General features: G+C 35.7%; 1 protein-coding gene across 2 annotated transcripts in view; it reads right to left on the reverse strand.

The window, feature by feature from the left end:
- Positions 1-15,757: 15,757 nt before the first annotated feature.
- Positions 15,758-18,447, reverse strand: part of GABRB2 (gamma-aminobutyric acid type A receptor beta2 subunit) — a 110,149-nt gene continuing 107,459 nt past the window's right edge. For both annotated transcript variants that reach the window (XM_015819574.1, XM_015819573.1), the window contains one exon: positions 15,758-16,105. In XM_015819574.1, the coding sequence (XP_015675060.1) occupies positions 15,758-16,105 (348 nt within the window). The remainder of the gene's footprint in view (positions 16,106-18,447) is intronic.

Raw genomic sequence — 18,447 nt, forward strand, 5'->3', positions numbered from 1 at the left:
CTTGTGGACTTCCACTCCCAGAATTCCTTAGCCAGCATGCCTGGCTGAAGAATTCTGGGAGTTGAAGTCCACAAGTCATAAAAGGGCCAAGTTTGAAGACCCCTGAAATAAAGTTTTACTGTCCATATCAACCAAACCTCTGAATAAATGTGAAAAGTAATATAATACTTTCCAAGCTACTGAACTACCCAAAAAGGAGACTGACAAAAGAGTACAGGTAGTTATCAACTTACAACTATTCATTCAGAGACTCTTTAAAATTGTGACAGTGCTAAAAAAAAGCATGAAAACTCATGAAGAGTCATCTCTCTTCACTAACCTAGTTGATCTTGAGAAATCATATTCAGAAACTCTTCTCCAAACGTTCCTGCTCTTGAAGGAAGATATAAAGCTATATCATCATTAGATGTGTGCAATTCCCTGTCAACTTCAAAAGAACTGATGTAACTCATCACAAGAGGAAGACCAGACTTTGACCTAATTGGTCCATCCTATGAAAGCATCACCACCATTACCTCTTAAGCCAAAGGACATGGAAAAGCATCTTGAAAGGAACAGAGATCTTGGAATTAGTAGGCTATTCCTCTTGAGTATCCCAGTTTTTTGTAATTGTAAATCAATAAACATAGAGATACTGTATAACAATGATATGCAAAACCAGAGGATTCAGCTTTCTGACTTAAAAGATTTTCTACTTCTGAATATACAATGTCCTTCTCAATTAGACTCTGGAAAAACTTCCAGTTTGCTTAATATCATCCCATCTATCTCACTGGTTATAACAATTGATAAAATCTTCTAACTTTTTCCTGTCCAATCTTAACCTGTAGAACTCCAGATTTTCACCAAATGTCAGCTCGAGAAAGCTATCATTACTTCACATCCCTCTTGTTTGGATGTCCACTGGATTTTTGAAGAGATTCTCATTTACATCATGTTAAAATTACTAGGAAGAATGAAGGTTGAAAAATCATAAAAGGCAATCGACACATTTGCTACAAGCTCCTGAAATTTTCCTTAATGTAATTCATGGCCATGTAATTTGCACGGCATGTCTTGGAGTCATATTTGGTTATTCCGTCTGAGTCTGAGTTCTTAGACAGGAATATGCTAATGTGCATTTACTGAAACAGGCAGAAACATCTTCCCAATAATGCATTTAATAGCTTGGTTTTGTGCTTGATTCATTTAATTAAAAATGTGTCTAAAATGCAGACAATCTAATGTTCTGGAATACAGTTAATTGTGTGATATAAAAGCAACACAAGGAAAGAAATGTCCTAACTTCCTACAGTTAGGAAACAAGAATGTAGAGATACTTGGATTTGCTGTAAGAAAAACTCCACAAATTCCATATGAAAGCAGTTCTACAATTTCTATGAAATCTAAAAAATCTTCATCAGGAAAGATAGGAGAGGGAGGAGGGAGGAAGAAGAGGAAGTTCCATGTATGGTTACAGTCCAAACAATGGAATAGAGCAGTGATAGTGAATCTTTTAGAGACCAAGTGCCCAAAAACTGGCTCCGCCTCCGCTCCACCCCCTGGCCCGCCCCTGTTCCACCCCTGCCCCGCCTGCTCACAGGGCCACTCTCTGCCTGCAGGGCCTGCCGCAGATCGCCTAGGTATCCCAGCAGCGCCATGGTAGCCACGCCCTCTGTCCGCACCCCGCAGCATCAACTGTGTGCGATGGGGCGTGAGGGAAGAGTCTTGTCTACGCTTGCCTGGTTGCCATATCCTTGGCTGTGCTGCTCTGCATGGGCCACATTCGGGGGTGACTCTCCTCCAGGGGGGCTGCTGGTGAGGAGGGTTTGCGGGGGGAGGCAAGGCTGGGGCAACGGCACGTGTGCCCACAGAGAGGGCTCCAAGTGCCGCCTCTGGCACGTGTGCCATAGGTTTGCCACCACTGGAGTAGAGCTTGCAGGAATTCAAATTAGTTGTTGCAAGGACAGTCATCATATAATTGTTTTTGTGGTTTCCAGCATCTAAAAGTAATGGTTAGTTGGTCTTTCTCTTTTGTGCTGTCCAGTTGCCTTACTGATCACCACTACTAAGTTTTTTTTGACTTTAGAATCAGCTAGGGATATTTCATGTTGCAGGCCAACAAAAGATGGAACAAAACAAATCACGCTAAACTAAGCAAATTCCAATTAAGAGTTGAATTCATTTATACCAGTGAACTTATAAATGATTGATTTATGCTATTGACTGTAGCATATGTGTATGGGTGGATGTTTGTAATACCAGGCAGCATATTGTAAATCTGTGGGTTGTGTTACCTGGATACATGTACTGCATATGCTTATAGCTGTTTTAGTTAGCTGGGCAGATTATAAAATCTTGTCTTCAGTGTATAATATTTCCTGACAAGTTGTATTTTGCTAAACAGGAGTCCAAATTTAATGAAAACTCAGATCTAAGTATCAGTTTTAATAAATACTGATCTCTAACAGTAGTCATCTAAAAAGTGTTCTTAATTAGTAAGATAGATAGTTCAAACCAGTCAGTCCTAGAAGAGATCAACCCTGACTGCTGTTTAGAAGGCCAGATCCTGAAGTTGAAACTCAAATACTTTGGCCACCTAATGAGAAGAAAGGACTCACTGGAGAAGGGCCTAATGCTGGGAAAGATTGAGGGCAATAGAAGAAGGGGACGACAGAGAATGAGGTGGCTGGATGGAGTCACTGAAGCAGTAGGCCTGAGCTTAAATGGACTCCAGAAGATGGTAGAGGACAGGAAGACCTGGAGGAACGTTGTCCATGGGGTCACGATGGGTCGGACACAACTTTGCAATTAACAACAACAACAACAAGATAGTTTATAGATAACACAGTATAATAATTAAATATATAGACAATTGTGGTGAGCCATAAAAACAGCATACCAAAAAAGTATCTGCACACCCAAAAGAAAAAAGCAAAAAAAAAAAAAAAAAAAAAAAAAAAAAAAAAAAAAAAAAAAAAAAAAAAAAAAAAAAAAAAAAAAAAAAAAAGCCAGATGAAATCTATAATGACAGTGGAATTATTCAGGGGCAAAAAACCCCTATGCTGAAATGAGGGATAAATGTCAGCCTAATGACATTTTCCTGTAATAATGTTAACGCTGAATTTGTCTCCTATATTAATATTTCTGTGTTTCATGTTTCACTTGTTTTTGCGCATCTAATCACTTGAAAGCACTCATAGTTCTGAAGCAAATTTGAGTTTTTATAAACATGGATATAAACAGCACCCGTTGGTCTTCTGCACTTTATCCTGGAAATGACAATGAGAACATGGAAGTTGTATGACAGAAATCATAATGAACTCAGAGGCTCTCCTTTCCTTTGGAATAATATCATAGTGCAAGAAATTATTCCACTGAATAATTTACTGGTGCAGAAGCTCCTTACTAATTTATAAGCTCCCAAAGACAATCTGCTATCATCTAATTATATATTTCTAGAAACTTTATATAGCTAGCATAGAAAACAGCCCATTGCCTTGTTTGTCTCAAGAAGTGCAAAGTAGAGGAGACTTGATTCCATTTTTATAATGTTTGTGACATTCATAGCTGAATAAAAAAATAAATAATAAAATAAAAAGTTTGAACTAACGCGACATAGGAGAGCCTAGTTAAAAAAAAGAATATTTTTAATATTTTTAAAGATCCATTTATATACTAAAATTCAATATAAAGTATATGTAAATGCGGAATTTTGGTGTCATGTCAGTTTTAGATCAGGTCTTTTGAGATGTGGTTTTAACAATGGACCAGTTGGAATAAATGGAATTTTGATTGTCAGTGAGATATGTTATATAAGGAAGTATCTTTATCTCATTATAGAATACTTCTAGTGTGGAGAAATGAAATTAATTGAATCTGAATTTGTCTACAAGACGTTTTGGTGTATTCTCTCCATCCTGCTTCAATCATTCCTCCTCCTCCTCCTCCTCCTCCCCCCCACTTTGGTTACACTGCTACTTCAAGGTTGAATGAATTCCTCTTTTTCCATCTAGCTCATTCTTACATTTATACTTGCATTCCTTATTTCCATTTCTTTTTAATAATCCTACTATCAGGTTTGATCTGATCTAGGCAACCACATTTTATTTCTTAATTCAGTTTTGACGAACTCAGGAGAGGGGTGAGAGCACAAAAGGAGAGCAGAAAACATAAAGAGGGAAATTTAGAAGCTCCAGTTCAATTATATCACTAGATGAACACAGTATTTAAAATTAATTTTCATCCAGTGTTATCTAATTCAGACTTTGTACTTTATAAACCATAGTTTGTAGCAAACAATAGACTTGTGTGTAAATGTTGTTTGGGTGTGTAAATGTTGTTATACAAATAGTCCTTGTCTTATGACCTGTCGCTTAGCAACCATTCAAAATTACAATAGACCTGAAAAGGGGGACTTACGACCTGAATTTGAAGTTCTGACAGTTGGGCACTTGGCATCCTGGCCACATTTACAGCTGTTTGCAGCATCCCACATCATGTGACCACATTTTTTTGACAGTTTTGCCAAAAAACAGCACTTTTGGCAAAACCTCACCCATAACAAACAATTGGTTTGCTGTATGATTGGTGTTCACTTAATGACTACTGCAAAAAAAGTCATAAAATCAGGTGAGTCACATTACTGACCCATTTTTTTTTACTGTTATCATATATGACTGTAATGAGCAGGCTCCTACGATCGTATGTCGAGGACTACCTGCATATTATTCTCTATACTATTACTAATATGCAACAATGTTTGTTTCTTAGCTTGTCAGAAAGAAGAGGCAGGTCAACCTATTCTCCAAAGCACCCGAAGGCAGGACAAGAAACAATGGGTGGAAACTAATCAAGGAGAGAAGCAACCTAGAAATAAGGAGAAATTTCTTGACTGTTAGAACAATTAACCAGTGGAACAACCTGCCTCCAGAAATTGTGGATGCTCCAACACTGGAAGTTTTTAAGAGACTGGACAACCATTGTCTGAAATGGTATAGGGTTTCCTGCCTGAGCAAGGGGTTGGACTAGATGACTTCCAAGATCCCTTCCAACTCTGTTATTCTGTTATTCTGTCTGTCTTAAGTCCTTCTTTCTGGAATTAATTCTTTTTCTGTTAATGGCTGATATGTAGAGCCCTTGCACTTTTTTTTTTTTTTACATTATGCTCTGTTTTATTGGGCCTCTATATTTCTTTTCCCCTCTTTTCGACTTTCTACTCCCTATGAAGGAAAAACCTCTCCTTTCTTTTGGCTGCTCTACTTGGTTTGCTGATGACTGCAGAGCTCCGTAATATGCCTCAGCTTCCTTCTGCTCCTACACCTGTGTCAATCAAAATTGCTGCTTGATTGGCAATTCTGCCTGCTGAGGGAAAGGCTCAGATGGGAGGGAAAGAAGGCAGCACAGGTGCCTGCAATTGTGCCAAGCACCTGCCCTTCCACCTTTCCCCTTCCTTTTCCTTCCTGCATTCTCACTTCATTTTATGTTTCCTTCTCATAATGTCTTCATTCATTTTCTTTTTCTGTTTTTTTCCCTATCTTATGCTTTGCTTCTTTAGAATTGGAAAACAGTTGGACATGGGGAGGTTGAGTACTTTCTTGTGTGATTGGGAAAAAAGCTTAGAATCAATTGTGAAAGCAACTTTCTTATGCCATTCCTGAAGAATACTGGCTGATGTACCAAGGACGGTTTCTGTCTCTTAGAGCTATCCCTTAAATCTACCACCAGGGCTGCAAAATATGAAAGATCAGTACAGAGGTATCAAACTGCCAGCCCTTGGACTGGATGCATCATGCCAAAACCACGCCCACCCCATTGCTGGCAATGGGAAAAAAGTCACAATACATTGGGACATGTCACTTGACGTTGCGAGTTTGACACCTCTGGATCAGTAGATGGCAGCAAAGAAATATAAGGAATTCCAATTATTTGCTGCCATCTAGTGATCACCTAGAGTGTTGTCTGGTACTTTAAATTTAACATTATCCTAATGTTCTTTGTCTGGCTGTCTCATATACTGTTGTTACTTTCTTTGGCTGTCTCAAACATGTATCAGTTACCATTCTCAATCTGAAGGTATTGAACATACATGTCCAAATATATCCTATATTCTATATATCCTATAAAGCAGGGGTCTCCAACCCCCGGGATCGGGCTGCACAGTTGTAGGTGAGTGGCAGGTGAGAGAGCGAAACTGAAATCATCCCTTCCCAGTTTGTGGAAAAATGGTCTTCCACAAAACTGGTCTCTAGTGCCAAAAAGGTTGGGAACCGCTGCTATAAAGCAGAATATATTCCATAATCTGTTTTGGAATAGATATTGTAGGACAAACAATTGGCCATGTAATCCAGACAGGTCTTAGCATGAGTTCTCATATGTAAATCCAAAAGGGAAAAGTTAGATTGATATTTAATGTCCCACCATTTTCCCTGGAGTAAAATAGAGATTTTTAAAATTATATGCTGTTGTTTGTAATTTAATAGAAAGTGGGTTTAATTATAAAATGTAATGCTGGTTGGCTTTATAGCCCACCAGATGGTAATGTCAGTTGTTTAAAGCATAAGATTCCCACCCACTGCTTTTAATGTTCTCATAGGTCTCATAACCTGGTCTGGCATTATTTAAGACTGGTTTTTTTTTTAGTCCCCAGATGTTCAGCAGTATATAAAATATTTAAGACCAAATCTTGCTGATGAGACAACAGGTGGCAGAGCTGGGGATATGCAACCTGTGGTTTTTAAACATAGCTGCACTACAATTCCCAGCATCTTTCCCATTGACCATAATAAATGGCATTGCTGCAAAATGGTATATCAACCATCATCTGGAGAGTCACAAGTTTCTAATCCAAATCTTGCCCTACATTAGGAAGATTTTCCAGGGTTGTAACATCCAGTTCCTTTAATAAATTTAAGATTTATTTCATACTGATGAAGAAAATAGACAGTATTAAAGGCTAGTCATGGCAAATGGGTTTTACAATAAAAGACTGGTTTTATGTTACAGGATGAAATGTTAGATTTAAACTGGTGGCAGAGACCAGTGCTTTGGCTGATCTCAGAAAAAGCTAGACACAGTCAGACTTGATTAGTAACTTGATGGGAGAATTCAAGAAAATCATAGTACCATGGACTAGACTGGGAAGTCAAAGCATTCTAAGAGAAGAAAGTGATACATCTTGCCACAACATTACATGAACATGTCCATATAGTCATCAGGAATCAAGCTTGACTGAAAAGGAAATCTTTCAAAGGAAGCACTTCCCTGTCCTTTGCTGTTGGCATTACAAAGTAGGCCAGACCATGAAATAGACACCATGTCTGCCTAAAACTACTTTTATAGAGATTGCCTATAGTAACATAATCTTACAAGGCCCCCTCCCTTCTTTATATATCACATGAATTAGGGGGAATTCCTGCTTGTTTTCATCACTCTCCCCCATTATCTGGGCTTCTGCCATGTTTGTTAACTCAGTGCCTCTCCTCTTTCTGTCCCCATCAAGATAATATTCTTTATTTTCTGTAACAATGATCTCAAGAAAAATTCAGCAGAGTCATGTCGGATTAGTATTGGATGGCTTAGTAATGTAGGCTAGTCTGAGAAAGTAAAAAAAGTGCAAACATCCTAATTTACAGGAATCCACCTCAGCATTGTTGCAAGAAAAGTCCATGGATCTGCCTATGAAGTTACCAGGAGTTGAATCCAATTTGAGAATGTTTTAACTTTTTGGATTCTTGTTAAATGTTATCACGGAAATAAGACCCCCAAAACTTGTGGAACTTCTTGTCAAAGGCAAGCATAGAAATTATTATGTTATTGTATAAGCATTATGGGTTATACTAATAATTGTTTCTTATTTTTCTGTGGTTATAACCCATTAATCTCCCATTTCTTTTCCACTAGATTCAATATTTGTCATTCTTTCTTTGATATTCATTAACATGAGAGTAAATTCTGCTGAGATGCATGATTGGCTGTAATTTAATATTATGCTTTATCTTTCTTAATGAGATAATCCCTTTTTCTAAAAAAAAGATAAGTAGATTCCTTTCGGTTTATCCTTAAGTTAGCAGATATACACTTACATAATTTTCATATGGAGAGAAAAGAAAGAAAAGCAATATGGAATATGCACCAATTATTTATTTGTATTTTGTGATGGGACATTTGATTTGAAAATCTGATTTTATGTGGTGCTCGGACACTTTTGCCAATCCTTGTGCATGTTATTTCTTTCCTATCCTAATTTATTTTTCCATATGATTAAATTTCAAATGATAAATAATTCTGGGCTTTTGTTCAAGATGACATTACTCTGTGTCACATGTTAGGACTCTGGGAACCAGACAAAAATCCAATTTTGATTTAATTGTGAATCAAACTTATTTCAAAATGATCCAGTTTAGATTTCACATGAGGCAAGAAAGTGATAGGGCAGAGTTTGATTTTTTTTTAATGAGGAAATCCATCCAGTGTCCCTTACATTAGAGTCAGTCACCTTATATACCTACCTACAGTTCTGTGAAACAGTATTTATTCTTTTTGAATTTTCTGGATTTCTGCATACCTGTGCCACCAAGCTACAAATGATGAATAAGGGAAGTCCCACCAGAGTTTGATGCTTGTTTCATTTATTTCATAAAAAATTTATCCAACATGTAATATGCCAATGTGAAAAAAAAACTAATGATTTTTCGTATCAGATTCTTTCTGTGGTTGTTCTATTTTTATTCTAATTTCTTTCACTTCTTTCTGCTCCATGTCCATTCCCTTCCCCCTCAAGATCCACTATTAAAAAAACATATGACTCATATTCAAAAACTTTCATCATCCTTCTTTTCTACACTGATTGTGTCTTTCTTCATATGGAACCAAATCAATCATACTTTTAGATTTATATTCATTCCTTTAGCATATGCATTTATAAATACACGTTTGAGTACATATTTGAAACAGATCTTTGTGTAAGCACAGACCATCACCAGTCTCATTTACTCCTGGGTCCAAATGGCCCAGTTCTTATGTTTATATTCACTCATCTCATTCCTTTCCACCTCTTTGTCTTGCAGAATATTTTTTTCCATGGGTCACATTCGTTCAAAATGTGCATTTTCCCCAAAAATAATTTCTATTTTTTCCATTATCATTCTGGCAGTAACCTCTGGAATTCTGCTTTCATACTCACCCATATGTCATAGTCATCATGATCTGATGGTCACAGAAACATTTATCTGCTGTTCCTCATGGCTTTGGTCAGTTAAGTTTTTCACATAACACTTTTTATAATACAGAGAAGATACATAGCAAGTTACCACTTTTAGTCATGCCACATGCAGCAGTCCTTACTAATGATAAGGACTATCAATCAGTTTGGGTACATTTGCACCACTTTGCCGTAAGGATAGCCAAAATCTTTTCAAGCATGCCTACACCATTCTACACAAACCAGACTCTCTCCTAACCCCTTACCAGCCACCATACTGTTATCCTTAAATGTATATGCATGGGTAAAATCTCCATGAAAGCTGCATTGCATGACATTGCGTATACAGAAGAGAATCGACAAATGTACTATTTTGGCCTGGGGGAAAAAATAAAAAAATAAGCTCTTCCCCCCAAAAACAGACCCAACACACCACTTTTGATTTTGCAGCAATAGGGCGATTCCCCCCCCCCCCTAGCCATCATGTAAAGATTATATCTTATAAATATAAATAAAAATAAAAATAAATAGATTCTTTTATATTTCCTTTATTTATATTTTTTTAGTTTAAGAATTACACACTAGCCAACATTATTATATATTTACATGCTGAAACTGGCTGTAATAAGTTTAGTTTCAAGAAAATATCTCTTATGTGCTATTCAATTTACAATAATCATTTGACTACCTCTATTATTCCAGAGGTTAGCAGTCCTTCTGAGAAAAAACATGATGCAATGTTATCCACTAATATTTTGCATTTTCTAGCCATTGGAAAATGTGCATTATGTGCATATTAGAAAGGCTACAAGGTCATTAGTAAGTCTCATGGTTACTACATTATGGAGTAAATAGTACTAGGTTAAAAAAAGAGGAAGAGAAGGATGCAAAGACAGTACTAACAGAATCATTTAAACACCCATGCAAATTAAAATTGTGAAATCTCAAAACATGGTAAACTATGATAGAGTTCTTAAATGTCTTAAATGCTTGCATGAATTAAAACTATATGGTGGATCTTAAATGTATTCCCTGGTGAATCTTTCAATGGCACTAATAATGCAAACATATATAATGCTGCTAAATTTGAATTAGAGAACTTTGGTGATGAGCAAAACATTTAGAAGAAATTGAATTTAACTGTAGGTATTTGGAGTTAAGACTTAAAATAATAACCTTAATATAGATTCATTATCAAAATACTTAAATCATTTGACACATAAAAATGTGTTGCATATAACCTGCAAAGTTAATCTACTCCACTTTATCATGAATTAATTAACTTGGATTATAAATACCATTGGTAAAAGCTATAACATGGTAAGTACTTACTAACATTTTATTCATTCCTCAAAGATTCTCTTGAACATTTCCTAGTGCATTTTTGTTAAACTTTACCTTTGGTGTTAAGCAATATCTTGATAGAGTTCCCTTTAAATATATTTCTTAAGTAACGATTCTTTCGCATTGGGTGGATTGAATTGGGCTGGAAAGGAACAGAATGCTAAACAATGACAGACAAATCTCTTTGTACCAGACAGTCTCTAAAAGACAAGGAATGTGCATGATGTCTTTCTGAGAATAATATTACACTCATGAAAAAAATCATAGTTCCTTTAACTCCTTAAATCTGCATTATATCTCTTTCACTTCCTGGAAGAGAAAATCATCAGTATTATTACTGTGTCTGGATAAAAGGCTGCCACTGTGGCCCAAACTATAGAAAATTTCTTTGTTTCTCAACCTGAACAACTTTTAAGATGGGGGCTTTCAGCTTCCAGAATTTCCCAGCCAGCATGGGTGGCTGAGGAATTCTGGAAGTTAAAGGTCACATATCTTAAAAGTTGCTGAGGCTAAGTAGTAATATTTTATTAAGGATTCATGGTACACTAGACAGACTACTCTCTAACTAGAAGTATGGTCTCTTTAAGTCACTTGATAACCCCAACTTTCTCCAGGAGTTCCTTTAAGTCACATTCCCTAGTAATGGCAATTCTGAAGTCCTTTCAGAATTGCAGACTTAGTATTAATGGAAATCAAAATAGGCTCATGAAAAACCAGGGCCGCAATTCTGAAACTACATGTAGCTCCAATTTTCCCAAGAAGCTCTGCAGAATTAGCATTTGCCTTATTCATTTCAATATCAGACACCCCCCCAACAAAAATATGGAGTTGACTCCCTCTAACTTGCAGTGCTTCAGAGATGCTAGTGTAAAAAGCATACCTGCACATCTATTCTGAAGTATCCACATGCCCCTGAATCTCCATGTGCACCAGAGTCAATGGATAATGGCACTCATTAAGGATTTTTATTGGTTCTTTCTCCTCCCCGCTTAGAATTGAACTGGTTACATTGATACTGATTGAATAATATGCCAATCTTATTAAGTATTTGTATATTTTGATATTGTCCTCTGAAATCCAAGTCTTATGCAAAAGGGTGTTTAAATTGTTCTGCTAGAAAACTGCAATTACTGTACTTAGTTTTTTTTTAAAAAATCACTGAACAATTACTCTTTCTATTGACATTTCATTTACAGCTTATTTAAATATTTACATTTTAGGACACTAACCTAAACCATGAATAGAATCAACTTTTTGCCTTACATTAAAGTACAAATTAGAAGTTAAAAATGTTAAGAAATCTGATAATATTTACAGTTTTGTTTTTTTTAAATTACGATTGCTCACATTGTATGACCTATGTACAGATAGCAAAATGGTATGATCACTATTTTTAAACTATTGTACCTGAACCCTCTTGTCTTTTTTCTCCCCAGAGAAATATGTCATAGTTTTGCTTTTTCTATCTAGGTATTAGGACTTTTTAAAAAGCTAGTAGAGATGTTTTCATTGAAAAAAAAAGAAAAAGAAATAGACAAACAATGTGAGAGTTAGTCTCTGCTGAGATGGTAGAAGATACAGTACTATCGCAATATCCACTGTGAAATGCTTCATAAGAATTATATGCATTGATCTGCTGATATAGAAATGCCCAGTTACCCTGTATAGTAAGATTTTAAATACATTAATAATTTATGTTCTCAAAAAATATTCACATGTTGGTTGACTATAGAAACACAACTGTTATTAGCTTATTCCTTTTGAAATACCAATGCAAGATTCTAGCTCAAACCCAAACAATTATGAGCAGCAGAGGCTGCAGGTCTGCAATGCTAATTAAAAAGGAAGTTGGACTGAACAGGATGGCGATGTCTCTAGCTCAGCCCTGATCTTTCTCTCAGGAGGATAAAATAGAGACCATTTCTCTAACCACTCAATCCTTATGTCTTTTCCTTTCCTTACATCTGCTGGTGGCATCTCAAATTACCTCTCATCTTTCAAGTGTGGTCATCCTATTAAGAATGGGCAGGGGGACCCTCAATCATATACTGCTTCTTTAACATCCCTCCATAGCACCAAACAGATGTAACAGAAAATGTAAATGTGGTTCTGTAGTTTTATTGTGGCTGCAAACGCTTGCAGGAAATTGGAATTTGAAATGTCCCATCAACATAAAAGAGACACCAGTGTCATAAGCTGCAAATATTGGGACAATCTTCTCCCCCACCTTACTCAGCAACCTGCCCACCCAGTTTACAGATCAATGTGCTCATATCCATTTCTATGCACAAACTGGTTTCATTAGATTAGGAGACTGTAAAAATTCATATGTATGTGTGTGCATGTCTATGCATGTGTAGTTACACACACATAAGATATAAACACATATATGTGTACACATTCAACAATATATATATAAACATGTGGAAATATGTCTTTATTTGTATCATATATGTGGATAATGGTCTGAGTTTGGCTTACTTAAATTAATTTCACTAAGTGGGAAATTGAAATCTAAGCTTAATTTAAAAGAAAGAAAGAAAGAAAGAAAATGTATATTTTACCTAGCAGGATCATTTTCCTAGATATATTTAGCTGGCTAGCAATATGTATTTGCTCTCATGTTATCTATGCATTGTGCTTTTGTCTGGCTGATTTTATATATTAGAATGTAAAATTTCCCAGGTGTGTCTTTCAATACTATTATTCAAACTTTGCTGAAAGTATTCAGAATGAAATTACTTGGTTCTTTCTTCCTAGTCATTTAAACTACCATGTCTATAAAAACATAGCTTTCCTTAGACAAACATAAATATGGCACATGAGTTTTCGTTGGAAAATGCATATTAAACTTAGTAGCAGTCATATACATAACATATTTACAGAGCATTAATCTGAAAGATATGGTTAAAACTGTGCCATATTATATTGTTGTAATTTTGCGGTGAACTTAATATATGAAGAAAAAACACCTTAATTGCTGGCTAGTATGCATCCAAAACCTGAAAAAAGTAATAATTAAAGGAATAATTATTAGGCAAAACATGGCTCTAAACAAAACAAAATTAGAGTATATTTCAGATAAATAAAACTGTAATAGCTTATTTCAATGTCCTTTGTGAAGTAAACTGTATAATGTTTTTTTTGTCTCTACCACGTGCTGGTATTGGAGGAGATAAACCTTTTTTTGTGTTATCTTAGATCTCCATTTGCCAACCTCACTTTAAATCTCATTTTAATTTAAGTTACTCGTATGTCTTTGAATTAATTTATTCAGAAATGTGATTTCTCATTTACTCCTGAAAGCATCTTCTACTTAATAACATAAATGACCTCATGGAGGTGAATATGTACTTTCTTTGTTAGCCCCCAGGGTAAAATTCACCCTCTCCTTGGAAAGGTTAGAAAATATTATGGCTTGTACTATAAACTTCTAGCTATGGTAAAGTGCAGTTTTAGGAGCTGTAGTTTTTCTAAGGCTGGCTTGTTGAACCAAATCTGAGAAGAAGAAAAAAGGATAGAAGGGATTCTCTTTTTTTAATATCTAAAAATCCTCTGGTTGATAGTTTTCACATTTTGGTTTTTATAAAATTAATGGGCAATTTCAGCAAAAGAAAAAAAATAACATAACACATGAATGTAGCAAAACATATCGTATTTGTCCCAAAAGATGCTTTAGAAGGGGTCTTCTAAAACACTGTCCATCTGATGGAAAAAAAACATGACAAAAGAAAGTGTGCTCAGTGCTGTGGTGCCCGAGTCACAATACCAGCCTTTTCACAAACTGTGAAGTTCATAATTCAACCAAGTATGCTTGCAAAGAGCCTAGGAAGCTTAATTTTAAAGTATATTACAGAGAAATAAAGAGTCCTTTGTGCTACTGAAACCATTAGCTGGAGGCAATATATACATACATACAAAAAAGAAACATGATAAAAAGAATATGGAACATCTCTAGTTCCAAAGGATACTCATTCCCAACTATGATAATGCATTTATTTCCTGAAACAGGTTGATCTTCTGTTCCAGGAGGACATAGCTACCTTATATGAATTTCATGTAAATTCTACTGAATTGATTGGACAATGTACATGAACAAAGAGAGCCATATAATTGTAAAATACTTATCTGAGGGGAAAAAAATCAATGAAAATCATTCTGTCCCTTCAGCTGGAAAATACATGAGTAGCTCTCTCCCATTCATTGTCCTCTCTTAAAAAAAGTTCTAAAACTGAATGGAAAGTATTGAGTGAAGAGGGTGATCCAGTTCCTTTCAATAAGCTTACTTTTTTGAGGGGTCTGTTTGCATATCTAAATAAATATGTGAACTATAAAATGTATGTTCTACTCAATTGCTTTCCAATAGGAAGGAAATACAACCCAAAATTATAATTTAGGAAATATTTTGTTGATCAAGATTTGTAATTTGCATGATATTTGATCCTTGTGTTTGACAACATTTGGCACTGCTTTCTCTGTTCCAGAAGAAAGTACAAAGCACTGAGAAAAAACTACCTATGAAGTAATTGCCGGCCCACTCTCATTTGGCACTTATACATAGAAGGCTCCTAGATATTATATTTAATGGTGCTCTGTTGGACATATTGGCCATCTCCAAAATAGCTCTATGGTTCACACAATGGTAATCAATATGCTGACTTTACAATATCTCAGTTAAACACTTCCCAATTATGTGTAATTTGCTTTCATATTTTCCAAAAAGAATTCTTAATTCAGTCAACAGCTTGATACATGTCTTCATAGTATGATGGCAGGCATTATGACTCACTGTAGCTTCAAATTAAAATAAAAAGGTAAAATATGAACATGATGTTGATTTTGATATAATATGACCGTACTCTTTTCATTCAAATAATGCTCTTTAACCCAGATGAGCCTAGAAGAAGAAGTTCAAACCTAACTTTTTAGCTTCCCCTTTCAGTATCATCCAAAAATGAAGAGACCACGTTTCAGATCTGCCTCCAAACATCAAATGCAATTATATCTTTAAAAGCCAGATTGTATACATTTGTACTGTAAGTTGATAGGCTTCACAGTTGTGCAAAATAAATCCAAACATTACTGAACAGGTTATAGAGTGGGCCAGCAAATAAGGTGTTTTAAAATAACTTGTCCTGAATAGATTTTGTTCTCCCTAAGTCCCACATTTGGCTGTACAATCAATTTTGAAGAGAAATCCAGTTCTTGATATTTGTGTGGCTTTCTTTGTTTTTAGTTCACATAGTAAAGCCAATAGACAATATTGAAGAAAGAAAAAACAACCGGGAAGAATATGCGTGACCATCGATCTATGGCATTTACATCAGTCAAGTCAGGGATAGTAATTTTCAACTGAGAAGCACGTCTCCTTAACCGGCTTTTCTTTTGGGCCACGTGCCGTTCCAGAGCATTACGGCCAAAGCTGTGTCTTGGTAAGCCAGCCTTCCGATACTGGATACTTGAGGTATCATAGGCCAGCATCGTGCTTCTAGGGTCCCCGAGCCCTATAACAGCTTCAGAGGCAGCCATCTCATTTTTAATTTCAAGCGTGCTCAACAAAATGTTCTCATGTGGGTCCATCTGGAAAACAGAAGAAATTGTCTTAATGTGTGAAATCAGTTACCAAACTCCACCAATTAATAAAAGACTGGATCTAAGCCATTAAACAGTGCTGATAAAAAGAGAAGCATACATAGCAGGGCTATGCGGTGCTTCAGATTTGAAGTCCACTAATGCTTTGGCGCATTAAACATTCAGTTTCTATTTCCTTAAAATAGAGACAGCAGAATTGCCATGCAATTCCAGGAAAAGATGGGCTCCATTTAAGAGGTTTTAGACAAGACAAAATGTGTGTCTCATAGTTTCCAAAGTCCCCTTTGCTTTCAAATCTGAAGCACTGCATAGTCCAAATGCGAACACAGGCTGGTAAATTATTTTTTTTTTTATAGCTCAGGCAAATATGACACATTCACTACCTTTATCTGGTTACTGAATCTCAGAAATTTATAGTTTTGCTACTGTTAGTTACATTTAGTTCTGAACAGTATTTTTAATGAGCTCAAGAATAATGTAGCATGAGATAGTTCAGGTATTCGCCTACTTTCCTCAAGACATTTGTTATATTTATTCTGTTGTTTGGATGCAGGGCTAACTCCATTGAAAATACTTTTGAAACATGCAATTGGGTGGATGTGGGCTTACAATGCTCACTTTGGTATAAAAGATCATTAATTTTTCATTGTCAGAGAAACTCTTTTTTGTTTAGACTGGTGCCATCAAGTTATATTAGTGTGGATATCATTGGGAAGAAAATAGAAAAAAATCAATCCTGGATCATCTTACCAATGCAATGACTAGGCATAGCATTTAGCTGTAAATTCAAAAACCAAAATAACCAGGCATTTATTTTACAGTAAAATCATATTAAAATTTAATATTGCTTTTTAAGTATTAGTTTAATACTTTTTTTTTAAAGTACTAGTTTGATGTAATGGTTAAGGCATCAGGCTAGAAATTAGGAGATCATGAGTTCTGGTCCTGGCTTACACAAAGGCCAGCTGGGTGACCAGTCACTTTCCTTCAGCCCTAGGATGGAGGCAATGGCAAACCCCACTTCTGAAAAACCTTGCCAAGAAAACTGCAGAGACTTTTCCAGGCAGTCTCCGAGAATCAGATACGATTAATGGGGGGAGGGGGGGGGAGAGTGAGGATAGGATTATCAATGTTTCAAATGTTGTGTTTCTTGCAAATGCTACTCTCAGCTATTCAGAACTAAACACGGGTTATACGGGTTATGCTTTCATTGTCTGTGAGTTATTGCTTAAAAATAGCACCAATCTTTATCCATGTTAGGAAAAATTGTATTCTTAGTATATAATCATTTGATTTCCAGTTATCTGAGCTTTAAATGTATTTTTTGAGTTAAGTTTATATTAAATTTAATGTTAAAACCCTGCGTATCAGTTTAGAATACTATTTATGTTGTATTTGAAAAAAAAAAGAACTTTAGAAATATTTTATAATATTTGCAAGTCATCTTAACAGATATCAAGCTGACTTATGTGGTCTGCAACATTATGGTTAGAATGGAACAGTTCAATCCAATTTTCTCAAAACTACTGAATGCATATTGCCTCTTAATAGGCTTGCATTTTTTTTAATACCCCAAGATTTAGAAAGAAAATGAAAATAGTCAACATTTTTGAAGTACTGCCTTTCTCCAATGATTTTTGCCAATAAAATCAACTCGGGCAGAAGGGGTATGCTCCAAGTCCTGTCTTTCAGCTAATGTCATTTTGTGGGATTCCGGAAACATGCCTTTTCTGTCATGTGATTTGCCCTTGGAAGATGCACATCCCCCTCCCCAGATACCCTTTGGCAACTCTCACTGCTGACCTTTCAGGAAAATCTTAAGGTTGTTTTCCCATGCATGGGGGGGGGGAGGGAGGTCAGGAGATTTGGCAAATCCACAATGTGCTGATTGACTGGTTTCCTTGTTTGTCACTTTAAGTTTTTAGTACTTATTTGTTATCTTAATATTATTTAGTATCATTTTAACTTGTAAAAAACAACATTCAAAATGTCTTTAAGAAAAAGATAAAGTTTAAGCCTCAGCTATTTTTGTTGGGAATTATGGAAAATTTGGATAAAAAAGAAACGGAATTGATGCTGAATTTGATAACTGCTGTGAGGTTATTAATAGCTCAATGTTGGAAAACGAATTGTTTGCCTACTATAGAGGATTGGGCATTTAAAGTTTCAAATTTAGCAGAAATGGCTAAGATTTCAGCCTATGTGAAGGATTACTCACAAGAAAGATATATATTGGTTTGGAGAAGATGGATAGATTATATTGAGAAGAAATATGGAACTAAAAAGTTTCATTTGGTTTTTGAGTAAATTTGTGATTGTTAATGTAGTAT

Source organism: Protobothrops mucrosquamatus, unplaced genomic scaffold (genome assembly GCF_001527695.2).
Source record: "Protobothrops mucrosquamatus isolate PMUCROS unplaced genomic scaffold, P.Mucros_1.0 scaffold955, whole genome shotgun sequence".
Taxonomy (NCBI): Eukaryota; Metazoa; Chordata; class Lepidosauria; order Squamata; family Viperidae; genus Protobothrops; species Protobothrops mucrosquamatus.